The sequence below is a fragment of the Diachasmimorpha longicaudata genome, chromosome 8 (genome assembly GCF_034640455.1).
Source record: "Diachasmimorpha longicaudata isolate KC_UGA_2023 chromosome 8, iyDiaLong2, whole genome shotgun sequence".
Taxonomy (NCBI): domain Eukaryota; kingdom Metazoa; phylum Arthropoda; class Insecta; order Hymenoptera; family Braconidae; genus Diachasmimorpha; species Diachasmimorpha longicaudata.
In genome coordinates this window covers 4615426-4634806 of record NC_087232.1, presented here as the reverse complement: position 1 = coordinate 4634806, position 19381 = coordinate 4615426, and the positions used below count along the sequence as shown (strand labels likewise).

General features: G+C 37.1%; 3 protein-coding genes across 7 annotated transcripts in view; 1 reads left to right on the top strand and 2 right to left on the bottom strand.

The window, feature by feature from the left end:
• The window catches only part of LOC135165257 (S-adenosylmethionine synthase), a 36594-nt gene that overhangs the window by 3395 nt on the left and 13818 nt on the right, over positions 1-19381 (bottom strand). The window contains exons 1-5 of one of the 4 annotated variants that reach the window (XM_064126384.1): positions 7226-7244; positions 4317-4676; positions 2110-2187; positions 1204-1326; positions 202-314 (exon numbers count right to left, since the gene is read on the bottom strand). In XM_064126384.1, coding sequence (XP_063982454.1) covers positions 202-314; positions 1204-1326; positions 2110-2187; positions 4317-4676; position 7226 — 675 coding nt within the window. In that variant the 5' untranslated portion in view covers positions 7227-7244. Of the gene's footprint in view, positions 1-201; positions 315-797; positions 911-1203; positions 1327-2109; positions 2188-4316; positions 4677-7225; positions 7245-19381 lie in introns of those variants that run through there. The other 3 variants (XM_064126383.1, XM_064126382.1, XM_064126385.1) reach the window with 3 other exon arrangements.
• On the top strand, positions 10239-15191 carry LOC135165251 (uncharacterized). 2 transcript variants are annotated; one of them, XM_064126361.1, is made up of 10 exons: positions 10239-10424; positions 11337-11455; positions 11541-11679; positions 11891-12113; positions 12234-12635; positions 12690-13436; positions 13658-13977; positions 14164-14378; positions 14451-14698; positions 14855-15191. In XM_064126361.1, the coding sequence occupies exons 1-10, from the start codon at positions 10254-10256 to the stop codon at positions 14938-14940; spliced, it is 2670 nt and encodes an 889-aa protein (XP_063982431.1). In that variant the 5' UTR covers positions 10239-10253; the 3' UTR covers positions 14941-15191. The 2 variants fall into 2 exon arrangements, with proteins under 2 accessions (XP_063982431.1, XP_063982430.1); XM_064126360.1 differs by having other exon boundaries at positions 12234-13436.
• Positions 15700-19285, bottom strand: LOC135165258 (sorting nexin-7-like). The gene is made up of 6 exons (XM_064126386.1): positions 18983-19285; positions 18659-18814; positions 18228-18338; positions 17182-17542; positions 16727-17001; positions 15700-16573 (listed from the first exon to the last, which is right to left on the bottom strand). The coding sequence occupies exons 1-6, from the start codon at positions 19145-19147 to the stop codon at positions 16214-16216; spliced, it is 1428 nt and encodes a 475-aa protein (XP_063982456.1). The 5' UTR covers positions 19148-19285; the 3' UTR covers positions 15700-16213.

Below are 19381 nucleotides of genomic sequence, written 5' to 3'. Positions count from 1 at the left end.
GAAATGTTGAATGTCTACGAGATTCAGCTATCATCTACTTTTGACACTTCCAAAAACTACAAATATTTAGTCACAACTAAAGGAAACTACAAGAATCAGTGCAATATACAAAGCAGAAATAAAGAAAGATAAATAAAATTGAAACTAGAGATTGAAAAAGAAAAAAAAACTACAAAACTGATTTTATTTTTCACAATTAACCTGATCGCCTGCACCGACTTCTTCGTCACTACGATTCTGATGCACCCCAGCCGCGATATTTGGGGATTGTGCATCGATAGCCATAAGCACACTGCAAAGTTTGTAGTCAAAACCTGTTGGAATTATTTAAAAATAACGTGAGAATTAAGCTCGTCCCCAGGCAATGGAGCTTTCATTCTTCAAAAAAAAAAGTTTAACAAAAAAAAGAAGATCCCTAAAATTCCGATTTTATCGCACAATGAAGGGTTATTGAATGGTGAATGGTGGCAATTATAAAAATTATGAGATATTCGCATTAAATCGTCAAAACTTTCAGTAACTACTCTAAAATTGATGAGCTTGTCAATTAAACGCGATTGATTGATTAATAAATGTATCTCAATGATTTGTAAATAATGACTGATTAATTCTCCTCATGAAACACGCACACATCATCTGGAGTATGACCAAAACATCCTGATATGCAATTTGAGGTGAATTTTATTCTGCAAATATGAGAAAAAACATCGTGAGATGCAGTTTAATAATTAATCTCCCATTTATATAATGTTTAATTTTTGTTGCTCTGTGGCACGGGCTGAGAATGGATTATGTACCTGATCACCGGCACCCAAGTCCTTCTCTTCCCTGTCCACATGTACACCATCAGCAATATTGGGTGATTGTTGTTCGATCGCCACCAAAAGGTTCAACGTGCGCCAATCAAATCCTGCCACCACCATTTACACTTTTACGTTTTAATTAAATTTTAAGAAATATTCTGAGGCGCATGAAAATATTCGTCTCACGAACCGATGATTGTTATTTCACTTATAACGAAATGAATGTCAAATAATATTGATGGTAATTGTTTAATGGGGATAATTTAAATAATTCATTGTCACTCTCAGTCGTTTTTTAACATCATGGCCATCAAGAGTAGCAAATACATGATTAAACATCATTGAGTGACTGGAACTTTATGAGGTAGGAAATTGTTGGTGAATAAAGGAATTATCGTACCTTTCGAGGAATCGTCGTAACCAATGTGATTAACTGTGTCTCTGACGATTTTTTGATAATCCACCACTGCTTTTGAGGTAATTTCACCGCACAGGAGGATCATACCAGTTTTGGTAACGGTTTCTGTTGATATTTTAAGTAATTAGTATATTTGTTAAATGGACAACTCAAGTTTTGAAGGTTTTACCAGTGAATTAATGAGTTTTATAACGAATGGATCATTTTTAAACATTTCCATGATTTTTTTAATTTCTTTTGAATATTTTCGAGAACATCTCCAAATACTGTTTTGTCTGAGATAGACTTTTCTACATTTATTGACAAACATTAGAAGTCTCATTGGAAACCATTGAGATCTAAGACACATTTTGAAAAATCGAAACAAAACTAATAGTCTACTTTGAGAGACACTTTGGAGTAAAAAAAATCCAATTTCTCGGCGTGATTTTTGAGGCATTGGATATTGAAGCCGTCCCATTTCGATTCACTCTCCCCTAGAGGGATTAATTAGATAAAGAGACACTTATTATTCAAATGGAAAGATTAATGAAATTCATAATCAATGAAGCATTCATTTATTACTCAATTAACACTTGAAAAAACATTCAATCTTTCAATTTTTCTTTTATCAATCAACACAGCGAAGTCTTTGCGTCATAAATAATGAAAAACAAAAGATTTAATCTGATAGGCATCTTATTAAAACAAGGAAACCCGTCCTATGGACATCGAATACAAATGTTGTTTCTAATGATGCCAAATGAATTACAAAAATTCTTGTTTTTCATCTTCTATAAATAATCCAGATCGAGATTATGAACATAATGACTGAGCTTGATTGATACTGAAGAATGGAACAGATAAATTACATCAACAGAGTAACAGGAAGGTACAAACAACACTCACCACAAGCGACTTTAGCCTCTGGATCCTGTTCCAAGTGGGCATCCAGAATGGCATCACTTATCTGATCGCACATTTTGTCTGGAAATATAAAAACATTTGTTCAAATAGGTATATCTCAATATTGGCACAGTGGAATTCCCTTAATTTAGTTTCACCTGCAAGATATTTTCTCAATCAACAAAATGAGTGCTCATTTATTCAATTTGGATCGTTCGTTCACAAGATATTTGAATTTTACAAAAGCTATTTTTTAAATCATCTTTCTCAGTTTTGGTTTAACATCATGGCAGTCAAGAGTAGCAAATACATAATCTCACATCATTGAAAGATGATTTAATGAAATTAAGATCACATTCAAGCTGTCAAAACTATTCGCCAGTGATCGTTGAATCTACTGAAGTCTAAACAAAAGAGCAAACTTTTAGTCACTACATTTTCATCAAAAAATATTTGTTAGCTCGCATACAATCGCAGATATTCTGCATCGAGTGGAACTGCTTTACGTCCTCGCCACTACTGATTTAATTTTAAACAAGCAAGAGTTCAAGCCTTTTTGGTAGAAGCCACTTAAACGTCACTTCATATTCCAAATCTGTTTCATTTTTTCATTCCTACCAATACCACTAGTAGGAAATTTCCGAATGGGTCGCCACCAATTCCATATTTTTAGAAAATCTTGAAGCCTATTGATTGAGAGCCACATGTGGAGACCAACAGATCTCGAAGATTTTGTGGATCATAAGAATGAGACTCCAGAGAAATCATAAGTTCAGATTTAGACATCATGAGTTAACGTGATCCTAAAATTCCCCGAACGTAGAATGAAAGACTTCAAATAATCTGAACTTTGAAAAATTTATCACCATAACTGAGTGTTAATTTTAAATTTCAAATAGGAGTGGAATTTTGATGAACCGGCGTCTCATCAAATATTTCAGCAGTTTACAAAATTCTTCATTCGCGAAGTAAAAGGTCAAAGGAATTTTCAGACAAAGAAAAACACTCGTCAAGGGCTCCCACACTTTATACGAAAGCAGAAATGTTTTTAGATGAAGGACATCAACACTAATATTTTGAAGAAAATGAAAAGCTAATCGTTAGTTTCCTAAATATACAAAAATCTAGTTTTCCATTTTATAAATTAAGAAATGAATCACACGGACACTACTTCTTCGAATTCACCAACCTAATCATAATTTCTTATCTCCATTATGTCGAGCGTTATCGTGTTCTCATTAATTTTGCCTCAAAAATAAAAAAAGGAAATAACCGGACGACTGACCTTACCGAAGGCTAATACGGCCAGATTCCCTCGTTATTATCACACGGAATATTTTACCGCTGAAAAAATTCATTTGATGCGGTAGCTTTGGAGATATTGACAAAAGAAAATATTTTCAAAATGGCTGGACGTCAAAAACCCCTCGGCCCATCGAGCTGAAATTTTGCAGTAATTTACTCCAAAATAATACCAATTACGAGCCAGAGTTTCCGATCCCTATAAATTGGTCCACCTATTTTTTTTATCGAGATTCCCTCAAAATTTTCCACAAGTTATAGTCAACATACAAATGCACACACTTCAAAAAAAATCAGGATCTCTGTATTCCACGGCGTTCTAAAGGAATTATCAATCGATATTAGAAGATCCAAGACCCCAGTGCCCATTTTGTTCCCTCAGATGATCTTCTCCAACCGAAAAATCCCACTATTTTGATATAATCCACTCCAAAAATGGTTGTTTTTCCTCATAGAACATAGGCATCCTGAAATTATTCAAGTTCTCAGGAACAAAAGGTCTGCAACAACCCAAAACCCCTCAGCAAATGCTCGGTAAAATCGAGGAACATAAAACCGGAAGAGACAAGCACATGGCGCAACAACTGACTATGTAATAATGTAACCTAATACCTCCAAAGATCCCCTAACCTATCAATCAAAGCGTCCCCCCAACCCCCATTTTCCCCAGCTGAAGGCCCACATTTGTGAGTAAAGAACAAAGACTTCATTGCCCACGTGAAATAACACCCCTAAAATCTTGAAAACGATGAGACAAAGAAAGCGCGCGTGGATGTACACTAACGCGATATCCTGGCGGCAGCACGAGGCCAGCCATTGGGCCCACATCTCCGTCTCAAAAAAAAAATAGAACAACAGTAATAAATACCCGATCAACAGATCCTTTAAATCATGAAACCTGTAATTACCTGGATGTCCCTCCCCAACGGACTCCGATGTGAATAAAAATGTTGCTGCCTGTTGGAGTTCAGGGGGTGTATGACCATTGGCGTATCCATTCATACGATGAGATGATGCTGTCTCCGGCATTTTTCTATTTCTCAAACTTCTCGACGATGACACAAACCGACTAACCGCCAAATATCTTTTACAATAATTATTAAAATCAACTTGTTTTGCTGTAACCTCTGGGCATTGACACTTCTTGACTGATTTATTGTAATTAGTCAATGTTTTAACGATATTATTGGCAACACGTTGGTTAAGGAATGAGGTGCACGTACAGGGCGACACTGTTCGGCCCACCGACGATAGGACGAGCGAATGCACTGCGGGAGAGTTACCGAATGTAAAAGAGAATGCCCGTTGCTTGCCACCCGTTATTTATATACTGGCTAACTTCCCAACGAATGACTTCGGTTGTACTCGTATCACGTGACCAATACTAGCCTAACATGGAGGGTCGATGCTGCCAGACCGGCAGTTTTGAAATTTAATGGGGGAGTAAAATGGCCTCATGTGGTGTCGATTTGCTCAGATCAGAATTTTGAAAAGAGAGTTCCTTTGACATTCAAGGGGGTGGGTGTGATTGGGAGGGGGGGGGGATACCCTCATTTTATGTGAAAATAATCAAAAAATATTTTCTGAAGCTCTTTTGGGAAAAAATACTTATAAACATGGATCGAAATATGCTATATTCGCTGTATTGTTCCTCGGAGATCTATTAGAGAATAAAAATGGTGAACAATGTTATTGAAAATTCCTTTCAAAATTTCCGTTGAGGGGTTCAGACAGAACTAAACATTTTGTTATCACTGGATAATTGAATATGATTTCATCATGAGGCTTTTATTGTTTTTCTCCTGCTTTTTTTGGTCTTATTCTTCGGTAAAAATAGAATAGTTGATAACGGTATATCAGATAACAATTTAGCATTCGTGAAAATTATAACAAATAAATAGAAGATTAATAAGTAAGCGTTAGAATTCATTTGGATTGAAAATGTCAATAGAAAGTTTTGTTTTTCGTTAGAGTTGATCGCACCTCATCTTGTTAGTCAGATAAATCGTCAGGATAAATTAACGCTTCAGGAAAGTAATTTCTCATTTGAACGATTTCAAGAAGTCATCCTGGAGCGTTTTGAACCAGTCATTGTCGTAAATGTGGCCTAAATGCTTCATAATTAGTGGTGTCATTAGCAAATAAGGTTTTTTTAATTTGAATGAATGGGGGTCTTCTTAATGGGGCTTGACGGAGCTGGGCCTTCCTACGTTTCTTCCGCCTTTATTGCATCATCCAACAGTTTCCCCTAAAAATGATGCAAGAATCACGTGATTTTTCAAATTTTTTCCTCATGTGATTTTTTGGAAGGGAATAATTTACTTTGAGACGTGAGTGTCCTCACATTTTTCGATCGTTGTCATTAAATGCCTTTCGAAATCGAAGATAATAATTAACGCCAGGTTAATCAACCTCGCCGTATCGTCCGCAGGGCCATTGGCATTATCCACAATAATTTTTGGCGTCCGACGCTGCCAAACATGGCACCTTGAATTCTCCGATATTTTCTACCCCACTCAATTGCCACCCGTTCTACCCCAACTGAAGCGGCAACGTCGCCCGAAAATTTCTTGCGACGTAATGATTCTGGTCCGGGTGGTGAGAACAGCCCCACATTTGGAGTTTACCCATTAGAATTTTCTTATCTTCCATTGGGATTCGTTAACAACAACAATAGCATAATTTTAGACACTTCCAGTTTTCTCAATAAATTTATTCCATTTTTATATAGAAAATTAAAAAATTTGGGGGGAAATTACTATAGCACAACCGACCTAGTGTTAATGACGTCTCGAAAATTGATTTGAGTCGTTTTAATTAGTCGCAAGAACTATAGACAATTGTTATATTACATGAAATAAAAAAATGAGGCTCGTCGAGAAAAAAAAATCATATCAAGACGCGCAAATGTCCTCACAAAAAAATATTTATCAGGCCCAAAAAGTCGTATATGACCCATTCTCTTTAGACTTCAGTCAGATACGACTTTTTGGTCCTCACATTGAAAATATTTTGGACACCAACTCGAGCAATGGACCCGTTGTAAACCTCCCTGGGAATAACGGAAAACCCTCGGATCATTTATGACCTAAACCCCCAACACGTGGACGACCCCATAGACGAATGGGTCTTGTTTTTTGGGACAAACATCTCATCATGAACGAACCAAGGGCGAGGGACACCCTCGAACTGTCTCTCGAGCAAACCACATCGGATTATCAACCTGGCTAGAATTATATCGAGTCCTGGACAAGAAAGTTTATGATAAAAATCCAATAAAGAACTAAATGAGAAACTAAATTGATGGAGATAATTATTTACAATACCCAATTTCCCGAAATTCTGGGTCTTATAAAAAATATACGTATCTGCTCCAAATGGAAGACAACATTAATTGCAACATTAATCGATTAAAAAAGAGTTTAAATAACGTTTTTACTCCAGGTTGTTACTCCGATGTTGACATCGCATATAACCCCACTAACATCAACTGAAAAATCATTGTTTATAGTTAAGAAAACAACACCGTCGCTCTCCACCCCACGTGATATCAAGTACCGTCCCCTATTGGTCGGAATGTCCACCCTAAAAATACTGCAAGTGAAATCGAAAACAAAGATCTGCAGAGTGGCTTTATCCAAAACATTATTGTGAGAGTAAAAATCAAATATCCTCCCATGTGGACCCCCATTTTGAGGTTATGCTCCCGTACAATACATCGACCAATTTTTCACGATTGAAACAAGTTTACGGTACAGTTGGATACGAGCAGAGCCGAATAAGTCATCCCCAGGTCATTCAACACATCTCAGTTTACTTTTTATTCTACTTGCAGAACTAATGAGGCTCGATAATTTTCCCAATCACGAGGAATGTGCAAGTACACTGAACTACACAATAATATGTCGGAAAACGCACTGAACATATTTCTGGGAAGTATCGATATCATAACGTAATCGGGTCCTGGTCGTGTGCAATAATAAGAGTATAAATTTAACATTTCACGTTGGTTTATCAAACGTACGTCCAGCTGACCCCCCGATATTGACCACAAATTAATGTTAACAATACCCTCACTTCATTATCATTACATGTAATTAATCTTACCAGACGTAATCGTCGGCGGGAATTAGCTGTGATTTTGATTTTCAGATCCATTTCTCACTGATCGATGACTCAATAATACATCGATTTGATATTCATGACCCCAGCAGATACAGCGCCGAGGAAATGTAATGTGATAAGAGATACATTTGTAATTGCAAAATATGATAAAATGTTGACAATCGTTAATCGGTGACTGACAATTGACAATCTCAATGGTTCGGTGCTGAGTTCGTCCACGAAGGATTTTTCTCAAGGAGAAATGGAAATCGTCAGTTGGAGTGATCTAATAGTCTAATAATTATTGCCAAGACATTTATTTAATTGTCTGAATGTGAGGGAGAGAAAGTGAGTGGATAATTGCTCGTGATTGTTTTAATGAAATGGATCCTTGATGGTGACTTCAGGTAAACATGATTGCACCTTGAAAAGTGATTTTCGGGTGGAAAAAATGAGGACCATTTGCAAAATTTGTATATGAAGATATTTGGATATTCTCCGATGAGATTATAAATCCAAAGGTCACGAGTGCACTCGTTTTTTCTGTAAAACGGCCCTCGTTAATCCCATCTCAATGAAAACAATGCAAAATCCCCGAGAAATATCCAATTTACCGTTGAAAAATAAAAAGTGATAGCTTATCAGAATAGTGTCACAATTCACCGATAAATATTTAATTTTATTTTGACGGTCATCAGATACCGCAATTTGACGAAGCATTGAACCATTGAAAACGTTCCACGAGGCAAGATTGAGGAAAAATACAGGATAAATGACGACATCACAAACTAAAATGATATATTTTCAGAATTCCAAATGCTAGGGTTCGCACAGGATGACCCAACTAATCTGAAATATCACAGTGAGTGAAAATTTCTAGATTTAGCGAGGAGAAATTCAAATTTCGTTTCTCATTCATCGGATGATTCTAAATTTTGCTGGTTTTTTTAACCATTGATCCCTGCTTTGTCATGACAATAGTGGCTTGATTCGGTCTTGACCCCTGAACCAAAATTCCCTTACCAATATTATCTCCCCCTATTCCTGGAACTATCTTCGAACATGAGGAGTATTGACGGTATTTATCGGATAAAAATCGCTGTATCATGATTCCGTCATAAATAATCAGTTCAGGGCACGTGGTCTGATAATGAAGAAAGAGAAGAAAGTTCAGTTCACGTTCAAAGCCCATTATTCGATATATTTCGTCATTGTCTTCAAGTTCATATGCCATTGGCTCATGTTGATGTTTATGTTTTCAAGATTGTCAATCAGAATTATTGCAACTGCAACAATATGTGCAGAACTACAACTCCATTTTTGTTGTATTCATTTTTTTTGCTAGGAATTGAATAGCTTTTTCTATTTCCTGTCTGGCAGTTCAGCTATCAGGATGTAAATAGTTCAGGATATAAGACTGAGCCTAATTTGTAAAGGGAAATTAATTTTGTTGGTATTAGATGGACTTTTTGAAGACTTTGCTAATTGTATCGGATTTTTTAGTCATAAATTACTGTTTATTAACTCCCAGTGTGTAATTTTGGAGAGCAGCTGCTTACCTAATCTTCTTCAAAGTGTATTTATCTAGTCACAGATTGTGTCAGCAAACAAAAGAGCATCATGATATGAAATTTCGATATCATAATCCGAACATTTTTGACGTGGCATCGAATAGGGTGACCGGTTCCGGAATGAAGACAGCTTGTGATTGATAACACAATTGTCGGATCGAATATCTAGAAAGCAAACGAGTGATGAAACAATAAACAGAATTCTTCCTAGGTTGAGGGTTTCTCTTGGGAGTAATAAGGAACGTGAACGTAAACACATTCTGTAAATAGTTCAAGGACTTTGCAATTTCCTTATTACGAATAAGCTTTCAAATCCTGATGTAATTTAAAGTAGTTTGTATGTAATTTAAAGTAATGTAAAGACTCTGGAAAAGTTCTACGACATTTTGCGATAATATAAGCGGCGTATATTTTGCGGAAAACATAAGTAATTTTTATGAAAAAGCTCTCTCTGCGTAAATATACAAATTTAAAAGGATCCTATATTGTTTTGTAATAAAGTTGAAGAAACCGTATTTGAAGTTCTCGCCTCGATCAGACTGACCAATCAGGGAACAGTCTGAAGCATGAAGTCAGCCGATGGCTTATGTGGCGAGCTTCATTTATGTGCTTATTCCTTCTGGAATAAGAAATTGATATTTAATCATTTAAAAAAATCTCCAGTAACACTAGGAAATGACTTTGCAATTAATGTGCCAGCAGAGGAAGGCCATCATGTGAGAAGGACAGAAAATCAAAGGACGAATTAATCTGTTGCTCACTAGTCGTTCCTTTGATTAGCAAAGGCTCCTATCGTCAATGAGGTAGATAACAGAAACATTCGCAATATCGAGACTGGATAGAAATACCTTTTCACTATTTAATTGAAATTAATTGAGAAACTAACGAAACATTTGAAGCTCAATACAAACGGCTACAAACCTACTACTATCAACAGAATTTGTTTATTTGGCGAAAAGTAATCACCTGGCGGCCATCTACATACAAGTTTTTCTGTCGCCGACCGCCACCAAAATCCACCGAGGCGCCTCTCACGGTCGAGATCATTGGCCCCCTCCCCTCCGTTCTTTGTCGAATTTTCTGTCATGATCTACAATCTACTGCGATTCATTATCCTGGACTTTCGCGGAAGAAAACAATTCTTTGTAAATCATCCATGGTTATTTAAAAATGGCGGACACAACGTCTTCCGATACTACCTCAGAGTATCCTGATGACAATTTATCCGATACCGACATATCTGCAGAACGTCAGGCACGTTTTGTTGTTGTTGGTCAACGAAATACAAGTTGTGGAAGTAACAGTGGAAGACACTTTTTGAAGAAATTGTTTACCAGAGAAGTGAGTTCATAGACATAACCTGAAACTTTATTCGTTAGATTGTGTTTGAAAATAATGCTGGGGTTGATTTGAGGAAGATTTTTATTTGGTGCATCTGCAGAATTCAGAATATAATTAACAAAATGTAAATATTCAGTCTTGATCTTTGACTTGAAAAATTGTGTACAGTTCTTGTGGTACACCCTCGGCACCACTAATAACGCTAATTGAAATTATGAGTGATTAATGATTATTTATTTCGCTGCGGAGGTTTCGATCAAGTTCGATGGAAATTGATTCAAGTATTTTAAATTGCAATATCTTCGGAGAAAATGAGGGGTTTTCATGAATTTCCATACATTTTCAAGCTCGAAGAAAGGGATTAACAATGACATTTGACTTATGGAATTTGACTCTGCCTTTCTTGAGATACTGACAGTGGAAGAAGATTGACTTTGATCCACTCGTCTATTTTATTAGATTATTTGAACTTGAATGTATTTAGCCATCAAATTAACTTTGAATATGCAAATTATTATTAATTAGTTTCAAGTGCCTTTCTCCAATTTATTTAAGGTTATGATGTCAAATCCTGCGGTAAAACATTGTCTAGGATTTCTGGGATACACGCCATCCCTTAATTACTTATTACCTATTTGTCTATTATCAATTCACCTGTCAAGATTTCATTCAGTTTCACTGGACTTTGAATTCATTTTTTAACAGCAATATTATCACAGCAATCGACATAATTGCAAGAATTTTTCACCATTCCCAAGCTTGAAAGAGAAACACAAAAATGAAACAAAATTTATGGAATTTGTCCCCCACATGTTTGTCATCCTCATTTACAGATCGGAAGTTAACCTTCCACGCGGGGGAGTGTGATCTATTTTTATTAATTTCTTAAATTTTATGCATTTCTTGAAATAGATTAGGGGATGTCTGTCGCAGCACAACTATTTTCCAGAAGAGAGATTGTTCACAAAAGTTCCATCATGGGGTCATCTGCCTCTGACCCATGTCATTCCAATGTCAGCACTCCAAGCTGGGTGAGAATTTTCAAGAAAATCTATTGATTCCACTGAGAAAATACACTTTATGTCAGGAGTAATGAATTCACCTCATGTTTTCTAGACACATTGTCATGGGCCTGACGCAGTGCGGCCAGTTTCTTCTGACATACACCTGCAGCATGGACCTAAGGGTGTACGGATCCCTCTACAAATACCTCCTGCACTGGTGGGCATTCTCGCCCACGCGATTCGCTCGAAAAGTAATACTTTCAAATAAATTTTCTATACGCAAAAGCAAATATTATTAAAAATAAGATGTTTAGCATATCATGTATCCCCTTAATTTAAAAGGAATTTGTTAATCTCCAAGTGAAATTCAACTAAATATACAAGTTAAAATGCTAGATGATTCAATTAATAATCATCTCATTAAAATATTCTTCATGATTATTTGTAAATTTCACTTCAAAGGTCGCAGAAGTCACTCTCTTCGGGAGCTACACGATAAGCAAAGAGTTGGACGTTGTGGTTGCCCAGTGGCCCATGGAGAGAAACAAAATTGTGATACATGGATTGCATGCTGACTGGGGAAATTCTCAGACGACGGATCGGGCTTATCTGACTGTTACTACACTACCCTCGTTAAGTAATTGTCGAGAGTGTGCTAAAGTGGCAGCTTCTTATGAAGAAGAAGGTGAAGTGTAAAATTGTTTCACTTCATTTAAAATTTTTTTTTGCATGAAAACATTTCGTTAATCACTGGGCTCTCCAGGAAATGGGCCCAAGCCTTTTTTTAATCATTAAATTTCCACAGAATTGGCAGCCAATTGGGACGGTTGTGTTCGCTGTAACTGTCTCCTCCACGGTCTAACCGTTCACACGACCTACGAAGTAATCTCCCCGTATCCCAGATTTCGCGCCTCAGTATGCCTAAACTACCAGAATCACGTAGTCGTGAACACTGGAAATTTTCTCCATGTCCTGCGAGTGGATCTGTTCGTGCCTAAACGAAAGAACATTCGTAACAATTCCAGTGATATGAGCGACATGGTGCCTCTAGAAACGAGTGACGTCGACGATCTGGACGACACGAGGACCGAATGCTACAATAATTCATCTGATAAACTTTACACACTGGAGTCGTCCGAGGCATCTCCTGTCTCTGCCTACACCGAGGATCTCAATAAATCCTGTGATTGTGCTAATACTAATGATTGTGAGTGTGGTAAAAATAGTAGCAACAGTGTTTACGAACAGAAACCAATTTCAGTGAGGGATAAGATACTTCAGGACTTCTGCGACGATGTCAATCAGGAGTTGAGTATTGGGAGTGATTCGATTACTCTGGTCAAACATGCTTCTTGCTCTCCAAGATCAACCCCCCAAAGGCTCCCAGTGGATTCCCGTCAGTGTCAAATCCTGATGCCCCCCTCGGACATTCTCCGAACGCGAACCGAATCTAGTCATTCAAATACCCGTAAACGTCCAGTCTCCCCCCAACCAGGTACCTCCCAGGATCCAACCATCACCGTAACATCAATAAACTCTCCCTTACACATCCTCTCGATATCCCCAGTCCCTTGTTCCCCACGTCTGATGTCGCCCCCGATAATAACCGCCTCCTTCCGCCACCCTAGTCCTCGAAAACGTTCGAGTCTGCATTCCCCACCGCCGCGTACCCGAGCAACCCACAAACTCACTCTCGAAGCCGAGAAAGCCTACGAGTTCACCGATGACACCCAAGAGACATGCGAGAAACTCAGTTCCTTCAGGAAACGACGGCTTGCGGATAAAAAATACGAGTTCAGAGTCGAGGCTGAGGATACGGAGAATATCATTCCATTCAAGCACATCAGGGATCAGAATGAGCATAGGTATTGCTCTGCTCATCGGTACACCTCCAGGGAGAGCAGTCCAGCTTATTCGGGGAACAAGAAAATTCAACATGATGACAGTGAGACGGAGGATAATGGCAGTCTCGAGGCGTTTCATGGGAGTTTCAAGCCCATTGAGTCTGGTAATGTTCATCATATTCTTCAATTAATTGGCATTTTGGTAAATACAAATATTGATTGCCTATATATGTATACACTTCAAAACTAATCTCACAAAAAAAGTGAAATCTCAGGTTCATTAGACAATTTAATATAAATTTGTCGACTTTCTTATCATTTACCGGATTCTGAACATTGAAACGTTGAGTATTAATGAGATAAATGTTTCAATTGATATCAACAGGAAAAACAGTTCTCCAACCCTTGAGCCTCAACCAACGTATGTACAACATAATGTTCTGTCGTGATCGTTACATGACAGTGATGCACAATGATTCCCCCTTGGCACCCAGAGCTTTCATTCCCCAGCCCACGATAAAATGCACAACTCATTTTAAGAGGAGCTATATTGAGCTCGATGACGAAATGATATCTGTGATCACTGACGTTGAGGATGACGAGACTGGGGGTTACGTCAGTTATCAATGTGTGCTTCCAATGCATGTTCATGGATCGGGTTACGTGCAGATGCAGATGATTAGTAATGGTAAAGCCGAGAGAATGGTAATTATAATTTTTCACATGATTGAATGCATGTTATAAAGGAGAGACTACTGCGGAGTATGAGTATGACCTCATTAGAAATTTTTATGTGCCAGGATGCATTAATTAAGCAATTGCAAGAATAAATGAACTATCTGATGAAGTTCCGAGGAACAGAAAAATCTTTAAGACTCAAATGAATTTCAGGCATTACCTCACGTGTCGATAAATCAATTTAGTTTCGATATTGAGACATTTTCCCATCACATTGCTGATTGGATATGTCGGAGGTTCAAGAAAAAATACTGGCACTGCAGTGATTACGACATAGAGATCATCGACGTTTGCTCAATAACAGGAGATGTTATTTGTTTGTTAATTATGAAAATTCAGGCCAGCGAATACTGCAAACAACCAAATTGGTAACATTCATATTTCCTCAGCCTTTAAACGAGAAGTTTATGAATAATTTTGTTAAGGACAATTTTCCACAGTTTGCAGGAGCGAAAGATGTACGAAGCAGGTTGCAAATACATATGGAACATCGATACAAATCAATACAAGATAACCCATATTCTTCCCATGACAGAAAAGTCAGGCAAGAATGGGGGAATGGAGCTATCGACAACACCCAGTCCATTGTGGAACCCTACTCGTTATCTAGTGCCATTATTAAGGAAGAGAAGTAATCAGCATTATGCAAGACCTGTGAGATTCCTAGAGCATTCGATGAGCTTTTCAAGTGAGTCTCAACAAATTGTGCAAATGCTATTTTGCACAATTTTTATAGAAAGATTCATTAAAAAAGAATCAAAGTTCAATGTTCTTCTCCAATATTTCATTTGTTTGCACTAAAATGCAAAACAATTATAAATAACTCGAAATTGCTTATTTCCAGCGGATTCATTGGTGCAAATTCTGGACAGGGATAACTTGGTCTCCCTCTACATGACTGCAATACCTGATGAGACAGGACCAGACTGAAAGTACTACGCGAAAATCCACAACTACCCCGCAATCATTGAAGTACAATAGTTTAAACGAATGAAAAATGGACATAAATTATGAATTACATTTATTGAAGGCAAAAAAAACGATATTTATAAATTTAATAATGAGATGTGAAATAATGACTTGTGCTTACGCTCAGACTGAGAGGAATACGAAATTGATTTCGTCTTCAATGAATCAAATATCTATTTTTATTTCACCCTCTACTGCAACAACGAATTCAAGTGTTTGGTGACACTGATATAAATATTTAAGAAGGTAAATAATGATATTGGGTATTGCATGATACTTCATTTCAATGATTGAGTATCAAATAATTAATTAAATTATAGAATCCGTATTTTCTGTTTTATTCCATTGACAACTGAAAGGTCAAAATGAGTCCTCAACTATTACTGCGAGCGAAAAATATTTCGACTGCGTTTCCGGTTAAACAATTTAATTTTACATTCAATCCAACTGTTTTACTAGAAACTAAAAGTGATTGTCTGTCCCTTAATATTTTAAACCTGATCAACTCCAATAAAGCACTAGGTTTCGCTTATTGATTTTTTGATCAATTCAATAGCTCTTTATCATTGAAATGAAGGATCGAAAACAAATAGTTAAATTTTCTTAAGCTGTAAATTCGCCGCACTGAGGCAAGATAATATTGCTTAAATTAATAATGAAATGTGAGATAATAATTTATGTTTATACATAGACCCAGCAGGATAAGAAATCAATTACGTCTTTGATGAATCAGGCTGCTATTTTATTTCACCCTCCACTCTTGCAACAACACGAATACCAATATTTGGCAACTGTGATATAAACATTTAAGAACATAAGTAATGAGATTCAAAGCTGGATATTATTTTCATTCAACCGTTGAATACCCAGCAATTAATTGATCTATCCAATCTATGTTTCCTATTCTACACCATCGAAGAACAAGAAACGACAAAGAAAGTGAATTAACGTTTATAGTGAGTGAAAATTATCTCCTGTTATTTACTCTCCAGCTAAACTATTTAATTCACTACTAACGACAGTACACTCACTATAAACTGAAAGTGATTGTCAGTGATTCAATATTTCAATTCTTATCAACTCCAATCCATTCGGCATTTGGTCCCATTTATTGATTCTTCCATCGATCCAATAGTTCTTCATTTTGTGTACTTTACAAATAAAAGGGAAATCCCTTCCGAATATGAGGCAAAAGTGACATTGAAAACAGCGAGACCGAGATATTTTCAATAAATTACGCTAAAATCTTAGTCTTCTCGACTTGCTTTATGTCAGGGCTCATCCCATCGAACTTGAGATTGACTAGAATATTCTCCCAGCTCTTCATGCAATCCTCGTACAGCTGAATTTGTCTGTCTGCCATTGATACCATCATATTCTTCAACTCACACTGTTTTTCGACGTTCCAACGTTCAATGTCACTCCGAAGATTCTCATTGGTGCATTCTAAACGATCCTGGAGGATCTCCGAACGCTTGGCTAAACGTGGGACAGTCTGACCGAGTCTCTCAAGTTTTTCATCCCGAGATTCACCTTTCCAGAGGGTTCCACTCCATCCTTGCGATCTTGGAGTGCTATTAGTTGAGTCCAGCAACTAGTTTTTGGGAGCATTAAGAGTTCATTGCCTTATTGAAAAATTCAGTCTTATAATTAAAAGAGGACAGAATATCTTAGATTATTTGACCATAAAACCACTTCTCTAAAATCATTCTGCAATCAGAAAGAATAAGAGATCGATAGTTTCTACCTGGTCTTTCTCATGTCGCTTCTTAGACAATTCATCCATCGTTAACTCATACTCCAGCTGCATTTGATCTCGTCTCGTTAATGCATCCTTGACAGATTCCACATAAGCAATGTATTCACGTTCACTAGCAGAAACATTATCCACGAATTTGTGATGAGCTGCCCCATTAGCCTCAACAGCCCGAGCAATCGTCAACAGAAGTGGAGCCAATTCTGGTTCAGATGTTGACCATTGAGTGAAGATGGGGTGCATCTGATGGAGCTCAATGACATATTCTAAATGCAAAATTAATTTTCCATTACACTAATTCAACTCGAAACGAAATCACAAGATTTTTATCTTCAACAGAGTAGAACAATATGATGAAAATATAGGGGATTTAAAAATGTGTTTATCTTTAGACGTAGAAATTTCTACTACTTAAACAAATTAAATTTTTGTTTCATCCACGTTACCTTGCCTCTCCTTATGTATTCGATGATTGATCTTATCGATATGAGACAATTTTTCGCACAATGCATTGCAATAATCCCTCGTCTTCTCAAACTCCGGATTCTTCTGTTTCATCGAGTAAGTACTGGCAATATTTTGAAAGGAATCAGTCATTTTTCCCATGACATTTCCACGATTCTTCCTGATAATGGAAAATTCAGCTGGTTTAGCTGTTAAAAAACCCTTCAATTCTTTGTCGCAACTTAGAATCGGGTGATTGACGATGCGATTTAAAAACACATGCAAGAGTTTCATTCTGGCGATTATGAACTCTTTCGAGTAGCGATCGAGCTGTGCCAGGAGAGAATGTTTACCTGGCATTGGCTGGAGAGCAAAAACATTCATTAGTTCACACGATTTCAATTGAGAAAAGAAAATAATTAAAAAATACCAGTCCCGAAGCGATTCACGTCATCCAAAAAATCAGGGCCTTAGCTAAGTTTTCCAGGAATATCTCTGAATCTAACAGAGATAGCGTAATTTTCATGAAAACATTTTTGGAGAGTCAATTGAGTTTTACAAAAGAGATAATACAAAAATTTTGATATCTGTTTTAGATGTCGAGATATTCATTGAAAACTGTGGTTTATCGCTTGTTTGATATAATGTTATCGAAATCATATAAAAATCAGTGCATTAATTTTATGTAAAATAGGTCTCTGCCCACGCGATATTAAAAAAACTCGAAAGTGCTCCTTTTTTGACAATTTATTCTGCCAAAAAATTTCAACCCATTTTTTTGCTTCCTCTAGCTGTGCAAATGTTTGAGTTGTCTAAATGTTACGAAAATTCCAAACAAGTGACTGCTAGCTTTCTCAATGATTCCGGCAAAGTCACTAATGAGATTCCCAGTATTAATTTACACTGACACCTCCAGAAAAAAATTAATAAATGAATAACAGGTTGATTTTTTTTTACCAGAATGGGGGTGCGCTACGTTCGCTGTGCGAGCTGTATAAGCATGCAGACATGGTTCAATGAATTATAATTGCTAATTAAATATTCTTACAGGAATTATGTGAGACGGATATGTTTCCACAAGTTTCTGCCTCAGCCAAATGAAGTCATTGTATCGTCTCCGAACAACGTATTCCGACTCCTCAAATTCAGGCCTCGTAGTCTGCATAAAAAAGCACTTGAAAATTCGCAGAAACCCCAAACAATAAAGAAAATCAGAAGCAAAATAGTAAAACGATCAAGTCGATTTTGCTGATAAATACGACTGAATGGTTCTCCACAAATACCGGGGGGTCAGGTGGAGAAATTTCGGGTGTACCACTTTTTGTAGAGTAAATAAATATCTACAAAGAGAGGTCACCAGGAAAATTCGTCCATGCCTCGTAAATCCGGAGATTTTTGTCGATAGTTTATCAGATATAAATTGACTTGAATACTTCAATTATTGTACTAGTGAAATGACCTCAAGACGATTATCATTACCCGCGTTGTGATGCGAAATGTTATGTACGTCTCCAAAGTCTCCAAGTGTTTCTGTGGATTATCAATCTTAACTTGCAAATCTCTGTTATCCAGTTGAAAGTCCGAAGAATCTTGTTCGGGAAGAGTTGAGAAACTGTCGATTGATGGCGATGCAACCTTAAAAAATTTCATAAACCATTGGCTAATGAATTTCAATAACAACCCACTAAATCACAGTAAAAATAATTTTTTCCAACACTGCAATCGTATCATTTGATAATAGCATCAATTATCTGCCAAATTCCTCTCCATTTTTACCCCTATTATGATGATATCTGTAATTACCACTGAGCCTTCCACAGAAGTGCTGTAATTCGACATAAAGTCAGGCTCACGAGACTCATGTTTGATGGTACCTGGTGAAATGGTACCGACCTCAGGAAGTTTCGAGTTATGTTCACCAATATTAACACCAAACTCCTCATTCACGTGTTCACTGGGTGTCATCATAATTGCGATTATCAAGCAGCAGTAGCTACCGATAACATTAATTGAATTAATCTAATACACTTCACTGTATCAATCCAAAGTGCGCCATAGTACAAGTAGAACTGCGAACCTTTGACAGAACGTTTGTGTTTGGCGTTGGGTCGGCCAACCAGAGGGGGGGGGGGGACGTGGTAAAATTACCGACACTTACCAGTTGCGTAATGATTTAAAGTGAAGGGTAAAGAAAATATACGA